Source organism: Carettochelys insculpta, chromosome 9 (genome assembly GCF_033958435.1).
Source record: "Carettochelys insculpta isolate YL-2023 chromosome 9, ASM3395843v1, whole genome shotgun sequence".
Classification (NCBI taxonomy): Eukaryota; Metazoa; Chordata; order Testudines; family Carettochelyidae; genus Carettochelys; species Carettochelys insculpta.
The window spans coordinates 10,962,217-10,984,638 of record NC_134145.1 but is presented as its reverse complement, the minus strand read 5'-3'; the positions used below and the strand labels follow the sequence as shown (position 1 = coordinate 10,984,638).

Sequence of the window (22,422 nt, the reverse complement as noted above, 5' to 3'; positions counted from 1 at the left end):
ACACTTCCCTGCTTATTTTCAATATTTCGGTGAATGTCTAAAAGCCCAACAATGAACAGCAAATATGTGATCTCAAAACACCAGATAACTCCCCCTTTAATATGTGCAATGCATTGAGGGATGTATGTGCACAGTGTTCTTCAAATAGGGGTTACAAAAGTATAGTTTGACATTATTTATTAAGGACTGTCTCATTCACATGTATTGTGGCTCTTCAATTATTGATTTTTTTTATTTTTTTTTTTTAATGGCTCCTCTTGGTCATTTGATTTTCAACCCCTGCCTTATACAAACAGATGTACTCTCCGGTTCATAGAATCATAGAATACTAGGACTGGAAAGGACCTCGAGAGGCCATCGAGTTCAGCCCCCTGCCCCAATGGCAGGACCAAGTACTGTCTAAACCATCTCTGATAGACATCTATCTAACCTGTTCTTAAATATCTCCAGCAACAGAGATTCCACAGCCTCCCTTGACAATTTATTCCACTGTTTGACCACCTTGACAGTTAGGAACTTTTTCCTAATATCCAACCTAAACCTCCCTTGCTGCAGTTTAAGTCCATTGCCTCTTATTTTATCCTCAGAGGCCAAAAAGAACAAGTTTTCTCCCTCCTCCTTATGACACCCTTTTAGATACCTGAAAACTGCTACCACGTCTCCCCTCAATCTTCTCTTTTCCAAACTAAACAAGCCCAATTCTTTAAGCCCTTCTTCATAGGTCACATTCTCTAGACCTTTAATCATTCTTGTCGCTCTTTTCTGGACCCTCTCTAATGTCTCCACATCTTTCTTGAACTGCAGTGCCCAGAACTGGACACAATACTCCAGCTGAGTAAAGTTCTCTGAGCTTTAGGCCATCTTTAGTTGAATGAGGAAACTACTGAGTTTGCCTGCAGGCCATGATGGAGGGTATGACCGTTTCCCAAGGCTGATCCAAGCCATCAGATTGCTATCCCTTCCTGCTTCAGGTTGGCAACGATATGCCAAGAATAGCTTTGAATGGGTCACTGCATACTATGTGGCTTTGGGAAGGATAAAGGTGTTTTGATGTGCAGCTTGTGTTCTCATCCATGCTTCCTGTTGAATGAAAAGGCTCTTCCAGGGACCATCAAATCGTGGAATTAAGTGCATAGTTGCGCTGGTGGTGTCGAGAGAGGGCTTTGGAGTCCTCAACCATGGGACTTGTAAGTCTTGTGGAAACCATCTTGTATAAGAAGCCATTTCACATCCCTTACTTCTGCACGCACACAAGGGCCTGTACTTTCCTTGACCTGTTTGGGAATAGCAGGGAGGATGAGCTTTATGGAATGCGTTAATGGACTGTCTGGAGTTAAGGCTCCAGCTCCCTGGTACCCGTTTCTCTTTGCTGATAACAGTTTCTCATTGAGAAGCGATTTACGATTCTCTAACTAACTGCCTCTGACACTGGGCTTTGTTTGTGTAAGGGTATAAAATACTAGAGTTAGCTGCATCAAGCAGCCTTGCTGGACCTGGTTTTACTAGTGTCCAGTTTGGCTCATCTGTTGCCTTATTGAATTCAATACAGCTGAATGTTAGCTACCTAAACACAGAGAAGTCTTGTGCTTCAACAGTCTATAAGGTGCTACAGGACTTCTCATGTTTCAGGGACTTCTATAACTCTTGACATCTGCTGGGGAAAGCAAATACAGCAGTGCATAGACAATCCAGGAAGTTTTTGGAGACTGTTGAGGAGAACTTCCTGGGGGAAGTGCTGCCGGAACCAACTGGAGGTGATGCTCCTGGACCTGCTGCTCACAAACAGAGAAGAACTGGTAGGGGAAGTAGAAGTAGGTGGCAGCCTAGACATTTGTGACCATGAGATGGCTGAGGTCAGGATCCTGACAAACAGAAGAAAGGAGAATAGAGGAACACAGACACTGGACTTCAGAAAAGCAGACTTTGACTCCCTCAAGGAACTGATGGGCAAGATACCATGGGAGGCTAATATGAGAGGGAAAGGAGTCAGGGAATAATATAAGCTGCTAAAGACTTCTTGTTTTAGGGAAAGCTGGCTGTATTTTAAAGAAGCCTTATGAACGGTGCAGGAACAAACCATCCCAATGTGCAGAAGGAATAGCAAACGTGGCAGGCAACCTGCTTGGTTTAACACAGAAATCTTTGGTGAGCTTACACACAAAAGGAATGCTATAACAAGTGGAAACTTGGACAGATGACTAGCAAGGAATATAATAGCATTGCTCACACATTAACATGTGGTTTGAACCAGGATGGGAATTTTCTGGGTCACTAAAGGAGCTCATTTGCATAATTGGCTTAATCTAATTCTTGAAACCCCCACCCCCGCCTTCTGCCCCTCTACTCTCTGATTTGCTCACCTTGACAATTTTTTTTCTGATTTGCCCTCCTTGATTACTGTTTTTGGTTCTCTGTGCCTTAAATATTGAGTCTGTTCTGGTATGGCTGTGGTCTGAAGAAGTGGGTCTCTCCCACAAAAACTCACCTAATAAATTATTTTGTTAGTCTTCAAAGTGCTACTTGACTGCTTTTTTGTTTTGATAATATATAGACTAGCACAGCTTTCTGTTACTATTCAAATACAGAGATGTAATCAGAAAGGCCAAAGTGCAATTGGCGTTGCAGCTAGCAAGGGCTGTAAAGGATAAGGAAGGTTCTTCTACTGGTATGATAGCAATAAGAAGGTCAGGGATAGTGTGGGCACCCTACTGAATGGGAGAGGTAAGCTAGTGACAGATGATGTGGAAAAAGCTGATGAGCTCAATGCTTTATTTGCCTAGGTTTTCACAGATAAGGTCAGCTCCCAGACTGCTGCACTGGGCAGCACAGTACAGGAAGTTGATGGGCAGTCCTCAGTCATGGAGGAACAGGTTAAGGACTGTTTAGAAACACTGGACATACACAAGTTCATCGGGGTGGATCTAATGCATCCAAGCTTGCTGAAAGAGTTGGCTACTGTAGTTGTATGTAGAGCCTTTGGATGTTATCTTTGAAAACTTGTGACAAATCGGGAGGTCCAAGACAAGCGGGGGAGAAAGTAAATGTAATGCCAATCTTTAAAAAAAGAGGAGGAGGAGGATCGGGGAGCTACAGAGTGGTCAGCCTCACCTCAGTTCCTGGAAAAATCATGGAGCAGGTCCTCAAGGAATCCATTTTGAAACACCCAGGCTATGACTACACTAGCCAAAAACTTTGAAATCATTTCAAAGTTTACTAATGAAGTGCTGAAATACATATTCAGCGCCTCATTAGCATGCAGGCAGCCGCAACACTTCAAAATTGACGCGGCTCGCCATTGCGCGGCTCGTCCAGACTGGGCTCCTTTTCGAAAGGGCCCCAGCTACTTCAAAGTCCCCTTATTCCTATGAGCAGACAAGAATAAGGGGACTTCGAAGTAGCCGGGGCCCTTTCGAAAAAGAGACCCGTGTGGACGAGCCGCGCAGTGGCGAGACGCATCAATTTCAAAGTGCTGTGGCCGCCCGCATGCCAATGAGGCACTGAATATGTATTTCAGCGCTTCATTACTAAACTTCGAAATGGCCATTTGCATGGCCATTTTGAAGTTTCTGGCTAGTGTAGACACGGCCTCAGAGTAGGTTCAGTAAGGACAAGCGCAGAGTCCTGCACTTGGGATGCAAGAATCTCATGCACCGCTACAGACTAGGGACTGAGTGGCTAAGCAAAAAGGACCTGGGGATTACAGTAAATGAGAAGCTATGCCCTTGTCGGCATGAAGGCTAACAGCATATTGGGCTACATTAGTATAAGCACAGCTAGCAGATGAAACGAAGTGATTATTCCCCTCTTTTTGGCACTGTTGAGGGCACACCTGGGGTACTGTGTCCAGTTTTGGGCTCCTCACTACAGAGAAGATGTGGGCAAATTAAGAGTCCAGGAGAGGACAATGAAAATTACTAGGAAGCTGGGGCAGTGAAGCTGACTTAGGAGGAGAAGGTGAGGGAACTGGGCTTAACTAGTCTGCAGAAAAGAAGAATGAGGCAGGGATTTAATCGTAGCCTTCAACCAACTGAAAGCGGGGTTCAAAGAGGAAGGAGCCAGGCTATGCCGACCGGTGACAAATGAGGACAAGAAGAAAAGGTCTTAAGTTGCAGAGGCAGAGGTCTACATTGGATAAGAAAATATACATCTAGGAGGATGGTGAAGCATTAGAATGGGGAGCCTAGGGAGATGGTGGACTCTATCCTAAAAGGTTTTAAGACCTGGCTTGACAAAGCCCTGACTGGAACGATTTAGTTGAGGTTGGTCCTCCCTTAAGCAGCTGGTTGGATTACGATAGGCATCTGCTGAGGTCTCTTCCAACTCTAATCCCCCCGATGCCATGACTTTAAGGGCAGGCAACGATCATCTGCAGCAAAAGGTGCCGCTGGGCCTTGCAGGGACAGGCAGGATCTGTCTGGCTAAGAGGTGGCAATAAATAACTAACCTGCCCCGGCCATCCCGGTGGTTGCTTAGGCCGCGTTCTTTGCTCCATGCTGCCCTCTGCCCCGAGCCAGCGTTTGGATTTTACCTGTACACGTGCCTCGGTGCTGGATCCCGACCCTAGGGCTCGGCCTTACGCGCCCACCCCGTCCCTAAGGCTCTTCCGCTCCCCGACGCCCCACCGCCCCTTTCTGGTCACCCCGCCTCGATGTGCGGCGCTCTGCCCCCTCCGCGCTCCACCCCCGCCTTTGCGTGGCGCCTGCGCGCGCCGCGCTCATCGGAGCCCCGGCGTCAGGCTGTGGAGCGCGCGCCGGGCAGAGCAGGTCAGTCACGCGGGGCGGCGGGTGTCGCCTTCGTCCTCTCCCCGCAGCCTGTACAGGTCCCGCGTCCCTTCACGGGGGGGAGGGGCGGTTATTTACATGGTACTGAGCTGCCCCGCCCGACTGCCCCTCTGACCTGACAGGGTGCGCGAGACGCTCTGCCCACGTCGCGGGCTGCGGAGCGGCGTCTGAGGCGGGAACCGGGCGGGGGGAGGGGCGAGTAAGAGCCCATGGCGGGTGTGTGAGAGAGCCGGGGCGGACAGGGCTCCCGTAGCCAGTTTGGGCGAGAGCAGGTTCCCGTGCCTAGTGTGGGGGGGAGTGGTTGGAGCTTGGGGAGGTGGACTCCTGTGCCTGGCTGCGGGGGTGAAAGCTGGGGTGGGGTCGGGCCGGGCAGGCTCCTGTGCTGGGCGGGGGGAAGTGAGAGCTGTGGGGGGAGGGGCAGGCTCCTGTGTCTGGCTGATGGGCCTCCTTTGCCCAACTGGGGTGGGGTTAGAACCTGGAGAGCGGACACAGGCTTGGGGAGCAGGACTGAACCTCCGGGGTGAGGGGGAGGAAACAGGCTCCTACACCCTGCTTCAGATCTGGGGAGGAGTTTAATAACTGAGGGAAGATGTTACAGGATGGTGGTTTCCCTGGTCTGCAGTGTGGGTGAAGTATCCATGATGGCTGAGTTATAGGGTGGTGTCCTTGGTGCTGGGGGAGAGAACAGTAATCCTGGAGTGGAGAGTACAGGGTAGTGATCTGGTCTGAGGTAGGTATAGAAGCTGGGGAAAAGTTTACAGGCCAGTCCCTGGTCTATGTATAGTATAGCTATAGTAAACTGGGGAGGGGTGTTACAGGCTCATGTCCTGGGTTTGCCTATGGTAACCCTGGTGGGTGTGGAGGGGGGTGTTGGTAACAAGGTGAACTGAAGCTGTAACCTGTGGGGCTGCAGACTGTTAGGCCCAGCTTCTAGATTGAGTTAGGTTGGTTTATAGTCATCTGTCATGTATCACAGTGTGATGTTATTGTCTTCACTTTTGTATTTGTGTGCGGGGATTTTTGTATCCATTAAAGGTAAGAGAAGTTGAGATTCATGAGCCAACATGCTTGGGAGAAGACCAAGGAAGAGTCCTCAGGCAAAGGGCCAAGGAGCTGCTGCTGCTAAGCAGGTATAGAAATGTCCTGTTCAACACTGTAGTCTGGTTAAAAGCTTGCACACTTCATGGTTATTCCTTGGGCTAATATGATTCCACAGTTTGCAGGGCATTCTATAACCAACATAGAGTTCATTGTCCTCTGTTTTATTCCATCCTAGTTAGTCTGTCTTCTAATAGCAGAGATTTGACAGCCAGAGACCATGCTGATTAAGGCATTAAAAATACAGAAAGACTTGCTGCAAAACCAAGTCTGTTCTGTCACAACATTGTGTGCCTTGCAACTTGATTATAATAATGCCCTGCCCAAGCTACATTCAGAATTTTTATAACATCTCTGAAAAACAGATTTGTGAAAATCAGAATGGTTAGTCACCATCTGAGTGGCACTGTGTGGTCTCTGGAAGAAGAGTAAATACTACCAGTGCTTTGACAAGTAGTTTTAATTTAATTCCTTCTGTTCTGTTTATACAAAATTTGGTTATTGTTTGTGGATCTGCATTGTTTTCGCTTATGTTTTATTTATGTCTGCTTGTGGCTGTTAACAGCAGGTCCAGGCTCAGCTGGATAACTATGTGTAATAAATGAAATATGCTGAAGAAAATGTACTCTTAAAATATCAGAATGTAGTATCCTTACAGAGGGAACACCTGGTGGGATAGTTTTAATTTTAGAGAATGTGTAGCTTAGTTGAACTGTGCAAGATTAGTGTGACAGTGTCAGAAGTACAAGAAGAATAAATAAATGTGTATTCTGTAGAGCTCATTTCTGCTTTATAGTATGCTCACTGCAGTTCTTGGTTCAGTCCTGTCTTTGTCTCACCTCTTTTCATTCCTGTTTATAACATTGTTTGATAGTCATTGACTTCAGTCGATATGTGGTTTACTGCACATAGCAAGGAAGTTGGGGCCGTAACTCTTCGGGTTTGGGCACAAAGCAATCTGGTGTGTGGCATAGACACTTGGGCTCAGGGAACCCCCTCATAGGGTCCCAGAGTTTGGTCTTCAGCCCGAGCCTGAGTGTCTACACCACAGTTTTATAGCCTTTTGATTCTACTGATGACTTCACAACTAACTTACAATGGTACAGTGGGCAAATTACATACACTTTGGTCTCAGTTGACTCAGTTTCATTATGTAAAAGGTACATAGTGTTCCACGGAGCTTTGCATCTCCAAAGCACTGCATACAAATTTGCTAATTTCTTCCTGCTTCCTTGAGAGGTGTAAAGCAGTATTACCCACATTTTGCAGAAAATGGGAATTGTTTGGGGTGGAGGAGAGAAACTGAAGCATTGAGTGATAACATTACTTTTCCATTGTTATGCAGTGAATCAGAGACAAAGTCAGGATTGGTAAATAAGGGCTTTCAATCTTGTGCTACATCCTTGAGAGCAGTGGTTTCCAAACTTTTAAGCATCACGCCCCCCACTTTTGATTTTTGAGAAACCCTCATGCCCTGCCTTTTTCTTTACCGTAATCCAACCCCTTTTAGCAAAACATTCAATTCGTAATTTAAAATAAACACAAAAACCCTATAAAATGTTATTTAACAAAAAAATAAGCATGAATAGTTTTTCTTGGCTCCTTGCGAATGCCTGGTGCAGCCCTAGCTGGCCAGCTGCCAGAGCTGCCTGCACCAGTTGCCCGATCTCCTGAGCCCTGTGCTGCCAGAGCCGCCCATCCAAGCTGACCAAGACCCACAGTGCCAAGGCCAGCTGCCCTCCAGCTCGAGCCCTGCGAGCCCCCCTGCCCAAGCCCCTCTCCTCCCCCAAAGCCAGGCACCCCCAGTCTCCCATTCATTCCATCCCCCTCCCACAAGGCAGGCACCCCCAGCCCCCATCTAACCCCATCCTTCTCCTCTTCCGTCTCCCTTCCCCATCCCACACTAACTCCCCTTTGCAGAAGGCAGCTAGCTCCATTTGGGTGTTTGCTGGCTGCCTGCTTTTTATAGTGGCTGCACCAGGTTACCCAAGTAAAATGGCAGGGGCTGAGAGCCGGAAGCAAAGGTTGGCTTTTTCTTTGGTTGGGGGGAATGATGCTGGGGGCTGGGTCACCTTGCGTCCCCCCCTGGAATTTCTTCAGGCACGCCGCCCTGTGTGGGAAACCATACTTTCAGAGCCTTGTCTACACTGTGTAGTTTTATTGACAAAAGTCAGGATTAATTGACAAAATAGTGGAGGGGTGCACACTTCCAAGCTGCTGCTTATGACAAAGCTCTCCTGCTTTGCTGACTAAATACAGTAGACCTCTGAGTTAAGCGGGGGTTGCGTTCCTTGCAACCTCCACATAACTCAAATTTCACAGAAGTTAGGGGAGATGGGAATCAGGAGGCAGCCTGGTTCCTGGATCTCCTGAGCTAGCAGAAGCCAGCAAACTGACTATCCTATCAGGGCTGGTTATTTTTCTGCCTCCCAGAGTGGCAGGGAGCAGGAACCAGGTGGCAGCCTGTGCCATCTCCCTGCTGCTTGCAGGACTCAGGAATCTGACCAACACATGGCTGGTCAGTTCCCAGGTCCCACCAGCGCAGGGGAGCCAGGAACCAGGCTGCCACCTAGTTCCCATCTCCCCCCCCCACTAGCAGGACCCAGGAAACTGACCAGCCATGCGCTGGTCTGTTTCCAGGGTCCCACAAGCAGGGAGAGCTGAGAACCAAGCAGCAGCCTGGCTCCCTGCCTCTGGCTGGAGCCAGGCGTGGCTTCTCCCCGGCTCCCCCAGCCAGGGGGCTGGAGCACTTTGAATTTGCACTTAAATTGTATTAATATGAATTAAGCACAAGTCGAAATCATACATACTGGGGGGTTGCTGTAAAACCATTTTCAAGAGAGGCATAACATTTTTGTGTAAGAGTTATACTGACACAGTGTCAGCGTAGACCGGGGTCTGCAACTGAAATAGCAAGAAGAGCCATTTTTTTCAAATTCAGTTACAAAATCAGTGCTTCAAGAGCTGCAGTGTACATGAATATGACAGTTCTTAATAAATAACATTAAACCATACTTTGTCTCTCCTATTTTAAGACCATCACACGCACAATGATTTGTACTAGTTAGAAGATATTATTCCCCATCTTCAGGCTTTACCCGCTTCAGCCCCCAAATCTACCCTCTTGTCCCCAAGCTTTACCCCCCATCCTGCAAACTGCTCCCCACCTCCAGGCTTAACCCCCCCACAAAACCACCCCCCCATCCCCAAGCTGAACCTCTATCTGTCCTACACCCACCCACCCCCATCCTCAGGATATACCTGCTTCAGACAACTGCCTCTCCCACTGCTCCCCTCCTGCCATCTGGGTGTTTATTTTTAAGTCTGTTTGAAGGTACGTGACTAATCTCAGCTGCGAGAAGCTGAAAGCCCAGGGTGGTAGACAGACACCCTGCAGTGCCCTGAGGCAGTAGGGAGACACTGCCAGGTGCTCACCCTGAGCTCAACATAACCATTGCAAACTTCACAGTTCAGCCCTGCTTGTACTGGTTTGAGGGAGCCAGGAGGTTCAGGCAGCCCTTGGCATTCAACAGCAGCTCCTGCGTGACTGGAAGGCAGAGCCCTCTTGCCCTCCTTCTGCCTGCAGGCAGCTGTGCGGCCTCCTGCTCTTCCCCAGCATGTCTCCAGCAGGGCAGGCTTGGCCACCCCTCCCACCAGCTCTCCTTCCCCCATGTGCAGCATGTGGGCAGCTGCTGGCTTCCTCTTCTGGGGCTCCCTGCCACCACTTGTGGCTCTGGAGGCTGCTGCTCCTTAAACAAAAAAACCCCTAAACCCTGTTTTAATGGTGGGTTTTGTTTAAGCAGCAGCAGCAGCCTTCAGAGCTGCAAGTGGCGTCAGCAGTGGCAGTGCTCGAAGCCACAAGTGGCTCCTTAAAGAGCTGCATGCGGCTCCAGAGCGGCAGATTGCTGACCCCAGTATAGACGTTCTGCTTGATTATGTTGTTGTAAATGGCCTTCAAGAGGTGTCCCACAGTGCCCACCCTGAATGCTCTGATGAGAAATTTAAACTCCACTGGCACACACCCACATACACAGGCACCTGCCCCTCCCCGTTTGAAGGCCTAGGAATTTTTTAAATTTGACTTCCAGTTTGCTTTGAGTGGAGAGCTCACATCACAACTTCCCAGCTCACCATGGCAGCTACATGAAGCAAGTGTTATACTGTTTGGAGCTCACCTATGTTGTATGATCTACTGGCGCTATGGGGAGAGGAGCCTGTGCAGTTCCAGCTCTGCTCCATCTATAGGAACTTCAATATTTACAGTCAGTTTTCTCCTGATTTATTGGATATGGATTAGAAATGGAAGAGACATCAGTTCTGTGCAAAAATAAAGGAGCTGAGGCAGGCATACCAGAAGACAAGGGAGGCCAAGTGTCTCTCTGATGCTGTGCCAGAGGAGCTTCTATAAGGAGCTGGATGCTATCCTTGGCATGATCCCACCTCCGTGGCCAAGAACAGAGTGTATACACCTTGTTGCTGTCCAGGTTTCCTGTGTAAGGCTTCATGACCTATAGAAGTAAGGGTACTTTGGGTCTCTCAGAATCTCTATGGGCATTTCAATATCCCCCACTGGAATCTGCTGGTCTGGAAAGAAAGTCCCTGCTTGCAACTTCATGTACAAGTCAGTGTTCCTGAAAATATTTTCATCATGCATCTTCCCAGACCACCCCCTAATGATGATCAGTGGAATACCCACAGTGGTTCACAAGCACATGAACTGTCATGGACAGTACTCTTTGCTATTGATGTACTCTGCCACAAAGTGGTTCAGTGCCAAAATTGGAATAGGCGTTCCATCTGTAACACCCTCCGCAGCTAGGGAAACCCATTGCTGCAAAGTCATCCAGTATTTCATGCACATTGCGAAGAGTCATAGTCTTTTATACTAAGATGCAATTAATGGCCCTATACATTTAAATTAACACAGCCCCAGTGATGGACTTCCTGATTCCAAACTGATTCCTGACTGACCAGTAGCTTCCACACAGTGATTGCCATGTTTTTCCATAGAGAGGGAAGCTCTCATTTTGGTGTCCTGGCACTACATTGCTGTGCCAAGCTCTGCACAGAGTTCCAGAAAGGTAACTTTCTGCACCTGAATGTTCTGCTGTCACTGCTTGTCATCCTAGCCGTACATGATGATGCAACCCCATGACTCAGTGCTTGTTTTCTGCACCCAAGAGAGACGCTCCACTGTGTTCCTCTGCTCTGTGAATGCCAAGGGTCATCTGGTATTTCTTTTTATGATACACAGCAAGTCAGACAACTCTGATCCCTGTACAGATTGGATGCCCATTATATCCTGCCTGACCAGCTGTGGTATGTTCATAACAGCAACCACAACAGTAGAGAGCCGTGCATGATCCATCCTTTCAGACAGAGATGATGGATGCACAGTAAACAAGGGCTGTTGGAAAAATGCCTCAAAACACAGATGAAAAAGCATGGAATGCTGGGATTGAAAAACACTGCATCGTGGGTTATTGAGCTGGTGCCCCAGATGCACTGTAATCTACTCCACCTTCGCATAATTCCTAGCTGTGGAAGGTAATGAGCAGCACAGTGTAATACTTATCCACTGTATGTTGCTGTCCCTGTCAGTGCTGGAGCACCAGCTCTGGATGTACTCCACCAACAGCAGGAGCATTGTGTGAACATGAACAAGTGATGTAACTGTGCTGATTTTTGTCATCCTAACTTGTCAACCTTGATTTAATGCCACTCAGACAGCTGGAATTATGTTGGTATCACAGGGCATTTACACTAGAGAGAGAGAAATTTAAGTGTAGACGTGTCTGGTAGGTCAACACAAACCTAACGTATGCAGATCCAGCCTATGATTGTGTTGTTCATTCAGTAAAATATATTACTACATTCACTTTGACACAGTCTTGTCCAGCAACATCCATGGTCCTGCATGATTTTATCAGATATCCACTTATCATGGTTGTGGCCAAGCGTCCCATGGTCCCGTGAAGTTTTACAGCCATCAGTCCTGGTTCTGTGCTGTTGTATAGTTCTAATTTACCTCTAAATGTCTTCCAAGAGCCCAGTAAGCAGTGGAAGTGTGGGTAATGCTGCTAGATGACAATAATGACTTCCCAGGCTCTGACACATTCTTTCATTCAACATCAGGTCCAAAAGGTGCCAGACTAGAGAGATTCAATCTGTAATACATTTTTCTTTATAAAATGTCATAGAAACAAGTTATCTGTTTCATTGTTGATACATCCCATATAATGACACATTGTTTAAGAAGACTGCATCTTGGATTGTGTAATTTGTTTTTGTTCACAGTATAATTTCTGTATGTAATGTGAGGTAAAAGCTAAGCAACAGTAAATTTTTTTCAGCTTTATCATTTTGGGCTGTAACTCGTCAACTCTTAAGTTTTGCAGGATGACACTATGATGGAAAATAATCAAGGACGTGATTGATATTTCAGTGGGGAGACATCCAAGTCCGTACTGAATCAGTATTGCAGTGCCCTGGATTAATGTATTTACAGGGAGTTTCCATCTTTTAGGGGAGAAAAACCAGAAGTCCTCTACCTTGTTTAAGTCCTTTAGTACTTTTTTGAAATAGAAGGAGAGATTACCCCAGTGTCTTGTTCCAATGCTAATTTATCCGATTAATATTCTTCCTACTCAAATCAGCACGTGGTTTCCATTGTCTTTGGTAGTATTTGCTTCCTGTTCTAAACAGCTGTGTGTTAGTGCAGTAGTGTTAAAATGGTTGCTCGTTCTACACCGCTGATGGCTGCATGTCAGTGGGTGAAATGGCTGTGTATATACTTACGGTGCCGTGAGACCTTTTGAGGTGAAATGTGTGGATATGTATGAAAGTTCAAGATAAAATCTTGGTGACCAAGTTTAGAATACCTGTGTAACATGAGGAGTAATCATCAAATACATTTTATAGCTTCAGATATAATAGGAATCTTCCTGATAAATTCTGCTAATTTTCTGCATAGTAAGTCTTTATTTTACCTTATTTTTCAAACACCTGGTAGATCTATTCATCAGGGTTCCGGTCGATTTAAGTTCAGGCCTGAGAGGGGAATTTATTCTCTGCTTCTCAGAAGAGGTGTGTCTTGTTCCAGCCGTGTCTCGCTCTTGTATGAATTAATCAAAATTAAAGGGGATTGTGGAACCCTCAGCCAGAATGCACATTCTTTGAATCCAAAATGCACTTAGATGTTTAAATAACCCAGGTGATGTGATGGTTAGAGTGACTTCTCTGTTCTTACTAAAATATTTTCACTTTATTCCAGCTGGGCCTCTTTGTGGATTTCAATCCTGAAACAATGATGCTGGATGTAGAGAATGGTGGTGATGATGAGGATCTAGAAGCGGAGCTTGCTGCTATTACAGGAGAGAAGGTGACAGAAGGGAAGTCAAAACCCAAAGGGAAAAGTAAGTCCTTGCACCTGGTTCTTGCTGACTGGAGAGGGGAATTATTTATGTAAATAAAGGGGACTTGATTTTACAAATCACACTTCTGGATTTTTTTCCATGCAGTTGTTGCAAGTAACACCTAAGGTTAATATGTAACTCAAAAAATATAGAAATGTTTTTTCTGTATGGTCTGTTCCATAGTGAGAGTTTTTTGGATTGTCAGAGGTATGCATAAGGGGAGCAAGCAGGGGCATCTCTCACACCCCCAAATCTCCATGTGTTCTTGCAGTCTGGAAAGAGAGGCAGCAGGGCACCTGGGTACTAGCTAGGCTCCTTCTTTCCCAATCCCTACAACTGCAGCCTGCTGCTTGTCTTTCTCTGCGGATGGAGTCCCATGTGTTGCCTCTGCCTCTAGTCTGACTCACCTCAGTGAGCACTTCTGAAACAGCAGCAGTGCAGGGCTCCAGCAAGAGGGAAGGAGAAGCAGCAGGCTGCAGCTATCCTAATTGTCCAGGCTACAAGGACATGGAGACTACCACTGCAAGGGGAGCTGCTGCCTTCTTGCTGTTGGGTGTTCCTGCCAGAAGCATTCCAAGAAATTGTTTGTGGGAGGGGAGAGGACGACAGTCATGCAAACCTTTCATTTGTGTGTGTTTAATGTGCCTCTCCAAATGGGTGACATGGGGGGTGCACATGGATCCCCAAGGTGGGAGAGGCTGGCCAGCAGGGGGGCTTATGTGCCAGAGCCCTCAGCAGAAGTCTGTGCTGTGCCCCCTCTGCACTCACCAGCAGTGGTGGTGGGGAAGACACAGCAAGGAAGGCAGCTGCTGATCACATGGCATGGCCATGCTGCTCTAGGGGAGAGATGGGACTGCTCTAGTGATCCCTGGAAGTAGTGCAGCCAGAGAGCCACCTTACCTGCTGTGCCTTCTCTTCTGCCACTGTCAGTGAGTGTGGGGAGTGAAGTGCACACTTGCAGAGGACTTGCAGGGCCATTCTGTCAGCAGGAGACCACTGCCTCCCTGCCCATCCCCTTTCCTCCGCCCACGCTTGCTGGCAGTAGTGCTGGGGAAGGCGCAGCAAGGAAGGTGGTTCCCGCTCGTGTGGCACTGCTCTCCAACTGCGACACTTCCTTCTGCAGAGTGCTGGGTGGGCCAGTCCCACCTCTCCCCTGGAGCAACGTGCCTGGAGCTGCCTTCCTTGCCATGCCTTTCCCCACTCCTGCTTCCGGTGTTGACCCCATGGTCCTGCTAGTCCCCCAGGCCATCTGGGCTGGTGGAGGGGGAGGGGTGGAGCAAAGGCAGGAGGATGGACAGAGCAAGACCAGGTAGCGGAGAGAGATGGGGACTAGTGTGGAAGGGGATTATCCCAGAACCTTCCCTGGGTGCAAGATCACATGTGCCCAGTACCCTGCTTCTTTGCCCTATAACCAGTCACCTCTACCTCCCAAACATATTCAGATTTAAATCCTGTGCACAACGTTTAGATGTTTAAAGAGTAGATTAAAAAGTGACGCGATCATGGTACTTAAATATATTTTGTGGCTTTCCCAGTGGTACAATCTGGACTGTTGAACAGATGTCTCTTTTTAGTTCTTGAGTCTGGAGTGCTTTATACACTGCTATATTGTCAGAAGATCCACTTCTGAACTGCTGACTCAGCATTTAATATATAGAATCACTCACAGTGGAATACATGAATGGTCTCCCAGCAATCTGTGAATTATGTACTGGGTGACAGTCTTAGCTTCAGAGAGAGGTAGCCATGTTAGTCTGTATCTTCACAAAACAAAAAAGGTCATGTAGCACTTTAAAGACTAACAGTATAATTTATTAGGTTATGAGCTTTTGTGGGATAGACCCAGGAGTGGGTCTGTCCCATGAAAGCTCATCAACTAATAAATTGAGTTGCTAGTCTTAGCTCCGGTTTTGTTCCCCAGAAAAGTGTGTCTAGCACTGCTCAGTATTGTGGTGGACGATATAAGCTCACAGTAAGTGCATCCTTCCAACAGTAGGTAGTGGTTATGTATCAAGCTTGTCATTCTACATAGAGATGTCTGAACATGCTGGTTTAGCTAAAACAGTAAAACAAGTTTACTAACTAGAAAAAGATCTATTTGAAGTGATTACAAGTGATGCAGCATAAAAGCAGAATTGGTTACCAAAAAAAAAAAAAAAAGAACTTCAGGCTAATATCTAAATAAACTTAAAGCAAAGTGTCTCTCTCACTGTAAGTGTAATGGCATAGAGGCTGGATTTCCTTTCAGTTAGGGACCCTTCTTCCATTTAAGTGTTTTTCATGTTTTTGATGCCACCATGGTCAGAGGGAAGAGAGGTGTGATAGGCAGATCACTGGTGCTTGTTTTATATCCTCCTCCTCTCTTTGAGGATTACCCCCATACTGAGGTGTAGACAAACAGTGCCATGTGCACCTGAGATTCAAACAGTTTCTGGGGTGAAATAAAAATGTCTTGTTTATACCTTCTCATCTGCTGGTGGATGGCCAGGTAAGCAGGTAATGGCTCTTTAGTATCTTGCTTGCATGCTGGTGTGTCTGTCTCTGACAAATTGGTTTGTAGGCTTTTCCCAGAGCTACAGCAAACTTCAACAACAATCATAAAGCAAAATATTAGTTATACATGTGGCATTACACACATTTCAACAGCATAATATTCAGCAGCTTATGATATAGATATAGATATAGATATTGTATAAAGCATGCCTTGAGAGGGATCGTTTGAAAACTCATAATTATATAAAAATGGTGAACATTGGGTACTGGGTGTCACACTTACGTAGGGAGAAGATTTTTGATAGTAGAGTGTTCTTTAATTTATCATACAAAGGCATACCAAGATCAAATGGATGTAAGTTGAAGCTAGATAAATTGAGGCTGGAAGAAAGGTACATTTTTTTTGTGAATAAGGGAATAAGATGATTTCTCAAAAGGAATGGCAGACTTTCATGTACTTGCAATATATACATCAAGACTAGATGCCTTTCTAGAAAATAGTCAGAAGTTATGTCATGATATATGAATTATTGGCCAAATTTCTTTGCCCAGAGGTATGCAGGAGGTCAGAGTAGATGCTCATATTGGGACTTTCAGACCTTAAATGAAGTCTGCAAACCTGTGAGTTTGTTACTACAATTGTCAGCATTTGTGAAGAATCCATTTGTTTCTTGTCATTCTCCTGTGTTTGTGTGGGACTGTCACACAAGAAGAAGGGAGAGGAAAAATTATAAATACACAGGGAAATGTGATTGTAAAACCACAGTACTAATTGGCTGGAATACTCGAAGGCAAGTGTGTAGGACCTGAAACTAAATTTGAATTCATTTTGATACTGACTAGATTTCAAGGTAATAGTTACCTTTTAAGAGTAATGAACCCAAGGTTTTAAAGTATTTGAAATAAATAGATGCAGCTATTTCTTCAGTCTGTTCTCTTTTTTTATATGAATCCCTTCTTATATCTTTCTTTGAATAGAAATTCTGTTGGTTAAAGGTACAATTGTATATTTTTTTAAAAACTGGCCAGTAAATAAAAATCCTGTTGATTGAAATAAAGACTCCTACAACTGTCTATCACCAATAGAAGTTCGTCCATTAAAAGATATTACATCACCCACTACAACTGTCTTTTACCTGCTACTCACTCTGGGTTGCAGAGGCCATTGTTTGACAAAGGGACAAGGAGAAGGAGTAATTTGAATCTGTATCTGTAGCTCACATGGAAGCATAGAGGGCAAGCATGTGTTTTATTGAGTACTGAGAAGCTCTGGTCAGGTTGCAGTTGCTAGCATACAAACTTCTACCGATTCCTTTGGAAATCTGCATGTTCACTGTCCTCTGGAGAACTCCATTATACACAGATGGGCAAGAAAAATGCTCTAGAGATAACAAAGGGAAGTAGAGGAAGGGCACGTTTTAGGGTACGTATGCCCCTTTTTTTTGTGGGGGGAGGCTCACTTTTCTAAAAATAAAATTACTTTTATAAGTACTGTTGACAGTAATAGTCTCTCTGATTCAATTTATAATTAAAAGAAAAGCTCACATGTATATCAGAAATTTCTGCCTGCTGTTAAAGCTCCAGAAATCTCAAGTTGTGTGCCTGACCCTCTTATCTGCTACAGGGAGCTTTTGATTGCAAGTTTCTCCCTTGTTCCCCTTGCCTACGTATTTCTGAAGGTGACACCAAATAGCATATTTTCCTTCAGAAAATCAGCAACAAAATGTAGTGAAAATGCAGGGGAGGAATGAGAACACAGTCAAGTGGAGTAGAGTTGGGAAGACCAGAGGAAGAGAGTAGAGATGACAAAATAAAGCAAGGGAAATATGCAGAAAAGGGGAAAAAGACAACACACAATACATGGAGGAGAAGAGTGTGACTATGAGATTCAGGGTATGGAGTGACAGGACAAGGGAGGTGGAGTAGAAGGCACTGATCAATTGCAATTGCTAGGGCTACCACCCAAAAAGGCCTGGAAATTACTTCACCAGCTTTATTTTCTTGCTGACTAGAAACAAACATGGCCTTCAATTGAAAAAGAGAGGTGACCAATAAATTCAGTTGTTTTCCATACTACAATATGCTCATGGTTTAGGTTTCTGCCGTCTGATAGTATGCTAGATCCTCATGGCTTGTCTCATCTTGGTTTCCTTCTCCAGCCCCTTTGCCCATGGATCATATTGAAAAGATGGCTGCAGAGTGCATGAAGGACCTGAATGAGGAGGAAGGGGAGGAGGAGGAAGGTTTGGAGGAGGATACAGACCTTTTGGTATGTACTTTCTGTCAGTGCAGTTGGGTCTTTCATGGAGTAAGTTCTGTAAGCAATAAAGCCCATCAACTTTTAAAAGGGAAATTAAGACATGGCAAAACTTACAGCTGATTTTAACATTTTTGAATGGTTAAACCCTCTCCACACAAATATGAGAACAGTACCTGATTACAAATGTTCATGTGACTATGGTTCTTGGAGGAGGTGAGCAGAGAGGAAAATTCCAGTCCTTCTGAATGAGGGAAACATGGCTGAAATCCTTCTAGCATTCTTTCCCCTTCTTACAGACATGGCTAGGGCATTTCTGCTTGGAGTATGGCCAGGGCCTAATAGCCATATCTTTCAGCAAAAATTATTTTTGTGTTTACTCAAAGGTGTGTTTTGTGTGAGAGGGCATTCAACTACACTTATTACAACCATTCATGAAAGGTGACTATTTAGAGTTTGAAATTGGGTTTTAGACAGACTGCAAAAATAAAATGCTTCTCTTAGCTACTGCATGTTCTTCTGTCCACAGAGATGTATCCAACAACAGGCTTGCATAAGAGACCTTGCACTGTATGTTGGGTTTTAAATAGTCTGAGGGGTAGCTGTGTTAGTCTCTGGCTTCAAAAGTGACAAGCAGACCTGTGCCACCTTAAATACCAACAAATTTGTTAGGTCATGAGCTTTTGTGGGCAAAACCCGCTTCCTCAGGTGAATGGAGTAGAAAAACATAATCCGGGGTTTATATAGCAAGGAGATGGGGGTAGGGGGGAAAAAGGTTACTTGTCACCACTAGGACTAGTTAATGATTGACTTAGGCTGTGTCTACCCTATGAGGTAATACCGATTTTAAGTCAGTTAGCCCAACTTTTTTCCATGTGCCTGTCCTCACTGTAAATTCCATTAGCTTGATTTATGGAGCACTAAAATTGACATATCGAAATCCTAATATTATAGAAACCTGACAGGTATAGTGTTCAGTTCGAATTTAAAATTCCAAATTAAGGGTAGTGAGGACGTGCCATGTATTTAAATCGAATTCATTAGCCTCTGGAAGTGTCATGTATGCACGCACAGTTCTCTGCTCTGGCCTCTTATATCTCTCCTGCTCTCAGGTGTGGAGGAATTAGGCCACAGGAAGACCATTTCAATTTGGCACCTGAAAGGCCGTGGAAGCAGGGTTGTGAGAGGCTGAAAAATCTTCTTTCTTTTTCTTTGCTAGTAGTGCAGCTGTGGGGTCTGTGGTTCTGTGTATACCCTTGCCAGCTGTCTTTTTTTTTTTTTTTTTTTGTCTTTTTGTTTGTTTTTTATTGTGCTGCCTGGTGCCAGCTGCTAGCCCCTCACACAATGTGTCAGCTAAGCAGTGGGTGGGGGTCTTGCTTGTCTTATAGGACAAGAAACTTCTTGTCACTCATTTACATTTTCTCCTGCTCCACACATCCCCTCTGTTCCCTCCCCAAGAACCACCACACATTCTGGAACTTTCCCATGCCCAGCCATATCATGTGGCTTGACCACAAACCAACAAAAATACATCCTTCACAAGGTGCCAGGCAGCTTGCATGCAGTGAGGGTCATGATTTTCGGGGGCTGGCTGTAGCCAAGGTTCTTTTAGCTGCCTGGGGCACATTTCCCTCAGTGGTCATGATTTTCAGGGGCTGGCTGTAGTCTGGATTCTTTTAGTCGGCCAAGGTAAATCTCCTTCAGTGGTCGTGATTTTCAGAGCTGGCTATTTCCGAGGGTCTTTTAGCTGCCCAGCAGAAGTCTCTCTCAGTGGTCATGGCTTTCAGGTGCTGGTTGTAGTCTGGGTTCTTTTAGCCAGCCAGGGGAAGTCTCCCTCGGTGGTCCTGATTTTCGGTCAATAGAAGAAAATACTTTATCACTAGAGTGGCTGTCCTCTCAGACCAAATTTTTGTATGGGCTTTATCCAGAGGCCAATGGGGCTGTCTTTATTTGGGGGTCTTTTAGCTGCCCCAAGCCGTAACTGTTCCAATGATTCATCTGAGTTTCAGTGTAGCAATGGGTCCGCTTAAACATATTATTCTTCTAAAGGCTTTTTTTTGGCAGGAGGCCTAAATCCAGATTCAAGTCCAAATCAAAGGGTCTTCCTGGGCAGTCACAACTTTCAGGGCTGTCAAATGTCTGCAGTCTTTTAGATGCACTGCGCTGTTACTGATTGATTTGAGTTTCATCATAGCAACCGTATCTATTTAAACATATTCTTCTTTTAAGGGTCATCTTTGCCTGGAGGTCTCAATTCAGATTTTCAAAAACCTGTTTTTTGGAACAGGTTTACTACCCCTCTCCTCCCGTCAGTTATAAAAAGCACATCTCTTATAAAGGCAAGTCAGCCCCCCCATCTGGAAAAGGGGATGTTTGTTTAACATGGCAAGGGAAAGACGGGAATGAAATGTGGGAAGATGTCATCAAATACCCACATCTACTTGTGTGGCCAGAATGCCATGGGGCTCAGGGAACTGTAGGATAGGTTCCCGCAATACACTGCTGCAGCACTTGATTTAAGCTCGATTTAAGCTACTTGTGTGTGGCAGCAATAAGTTGATTTTGTGGGGAGCCTGTGGGAAGGTGAATATGCTCAAAATTGAATGGATAAAAGCCACTGTTGGGAAATCGATTTTAATAAATTGATTTTTAGCTCATAATGTAGACGCAGCCTTAATTTGCTTCATGAATTGGTCCTACTAGTGACAAGTAACCATTTTTTTTTCTTATCTTCCTCCAACTTTTCCCTCACCCATCTCCATGCTATATATAACCCTGGATTCCCTGTTTTTCCACTACATTCATCTGAGGAAGTGGATTTTACCCACAAAAGCTCATGAGCTAATAAATTTGTTGATCTTTTAAGGTACCACAGGACTTCTTGTTCTTTGTGTATGATGATTTATGAGCTTTGTATTGTGCCTGAGCATTTCCACTTATGGCCAGAGCATATAGAGGCAGCTGGAAAACAAATTGAAATTAGCTAAAGCAAGAGAAGTTCAGGGACATCAAAGACTGTGTTTGAGGCTTAAGTCAAGCTCCTGGATCCAGGATGTATGTACATTGTCCAGAGCAACTCTTGCAGCCCTGTTGATCATCGCTTGCCAGTCTCCCTTAGATGTGTGGTGTTCTTGACACAAATTGGCAGGTGATCTACTCTGACATGTTTCCTTGGGTGAAAGGCGTCTTTTCATGAGGTGCTGAAAGCAGAGTATGTTTTACGGTTATCGCCTCACTGATTTTTGCTTTAGGCAGAGTTGCAGGATGTTTTGGGCAACACAGAAGAGACAGGAGGTGGTGAGGATGAAATCGTAGCAATGGAGGTGTTTTCAGCCCCGCCAGTAATACAGCAGCAACCTAAACTGCAGACAGAGGTAAGAAAGTACCACTGAATCGTTCTTATTATGTGGTTTGAGATGACAAGCTCACTTTATATTCTGGTTTAGCTTGTCATCTATACGTTTCCTGGTGGGAGCTGATGCTATATTGATAGAATTGATTTCATTATGCATTACTTTTAGGATGAATTTGGTGTTTGTGAAAATTAGGAACTTTTAACACCAGAGTAAAATATAATATGGGTTGCAAGCTCTTTTGGAAGGGGTCTTGTCTTACTGCCTAGAATTCTGTTAGTGCATCCATGGTGTTATATAAATGAGGTGTAATGTGTGCAGACTTCCGTTTGTACAGCTCACAGCTCTGCTGTTGTTTCTTACTCCCCTTTATGGTGCTCCTGTTATGAGTCTTGAACTTCCACACAGTTACACTATGCTACACTAAATATAGTAGTAATACCTAATTCTTCATCGTAAGGTCTCAAAGTGCCTTACAGTGCGGGTCAGTGTCATTATTTTACAGATGGCACAGAGAGGGGAAATGACTTGCTCAGGTTCACCCAGGAGGCCAGAGGCAGAGCTGGGAATGGAACCCATGTACCATGAGTCTCAATGGAGCATTCTATGCACTGACTAGGCCAGAGGTCAGTAACCTGCAGCTCTTTAAGGAGCCACTTGCAGCTCTGGGTGCTGCCGCTGCTGACTCATCTTGCAGCTCCCCCACTGAAATAATTTAACTAAATTGATTGGTTTAGTGGTCAGCATTAAACCAATTCAATTTCGTTATTTAGTTCCATTATTTCAGTGGGGATAGCGCAGGGAGCTGCCTGTGTTGTATGTGGGGGAAGTGAGTAGGGGGAGGGGCAGCCATGCCTGCCCCTGCTGGAGCTGCTCAGGAGGAAGAGGAGTGAGAATAGCCCTCCTGTGATCTCAGCTTCCCTCCCCGCGGAGCCAGCACCACCTCCAGGGCAGTGAAGTGCCCCGCAGCTCCTTCTCACTCTGCAACAGCTGCTGACACCTGGAACTGCATTCAGCGGTGCAAG

The 22,422-nt window shown here is 45.5% G+C and overlaps 1 protein-coding gene across 12 annotated transcripts in view; it reads left to right on the top strand.

The window, feature by feature from the left end:
* Positions 1–4,709: 4,709 nt before the first annotated feature.
* The window catches only part of CC2D1B (coiled-coil and C2 domain containing 1B), a 90,354-nt gene continuing 72,641 nt past the window's right edge, over positions 4,710–22,422 (top strand). For 9 of the 12 annotated variants that reach the window (XR_012646675.1, XR_012646674.1, XR_012646673.1 and 6 more), the window contains exons 1-5: positions 4,710–4,763; positions 5,817–5,911; positions 13,153–13,294; positions 17,947–18,056; positions 21,296–21,418. Coding sequence is in view for 8 of the 12 variants with exons in the window: in XM_075003578.1 (XP_074859679.1) it covers positions 5,846–5,911; positions 13,153–13,294; positions 17,947–18,056; positions 21,296–21,418 (441 nt within the window). In the remaining 4 variants the exon portion in view is untranslated. Of the gene's footprint in view, positions 4,764–4,797; positions 4,820–5,333; positions 5,512–5,816; positions 5,912–13,152; positions 13,295–17,946; positions 18,057–21,295; positions 21,419–22,422 lie in introns of those variants that run through there. The other 3 variants (XM_075003575.1, XM_075003576.1, XM_075003581.1) reach the window with 3 other exon arrangements.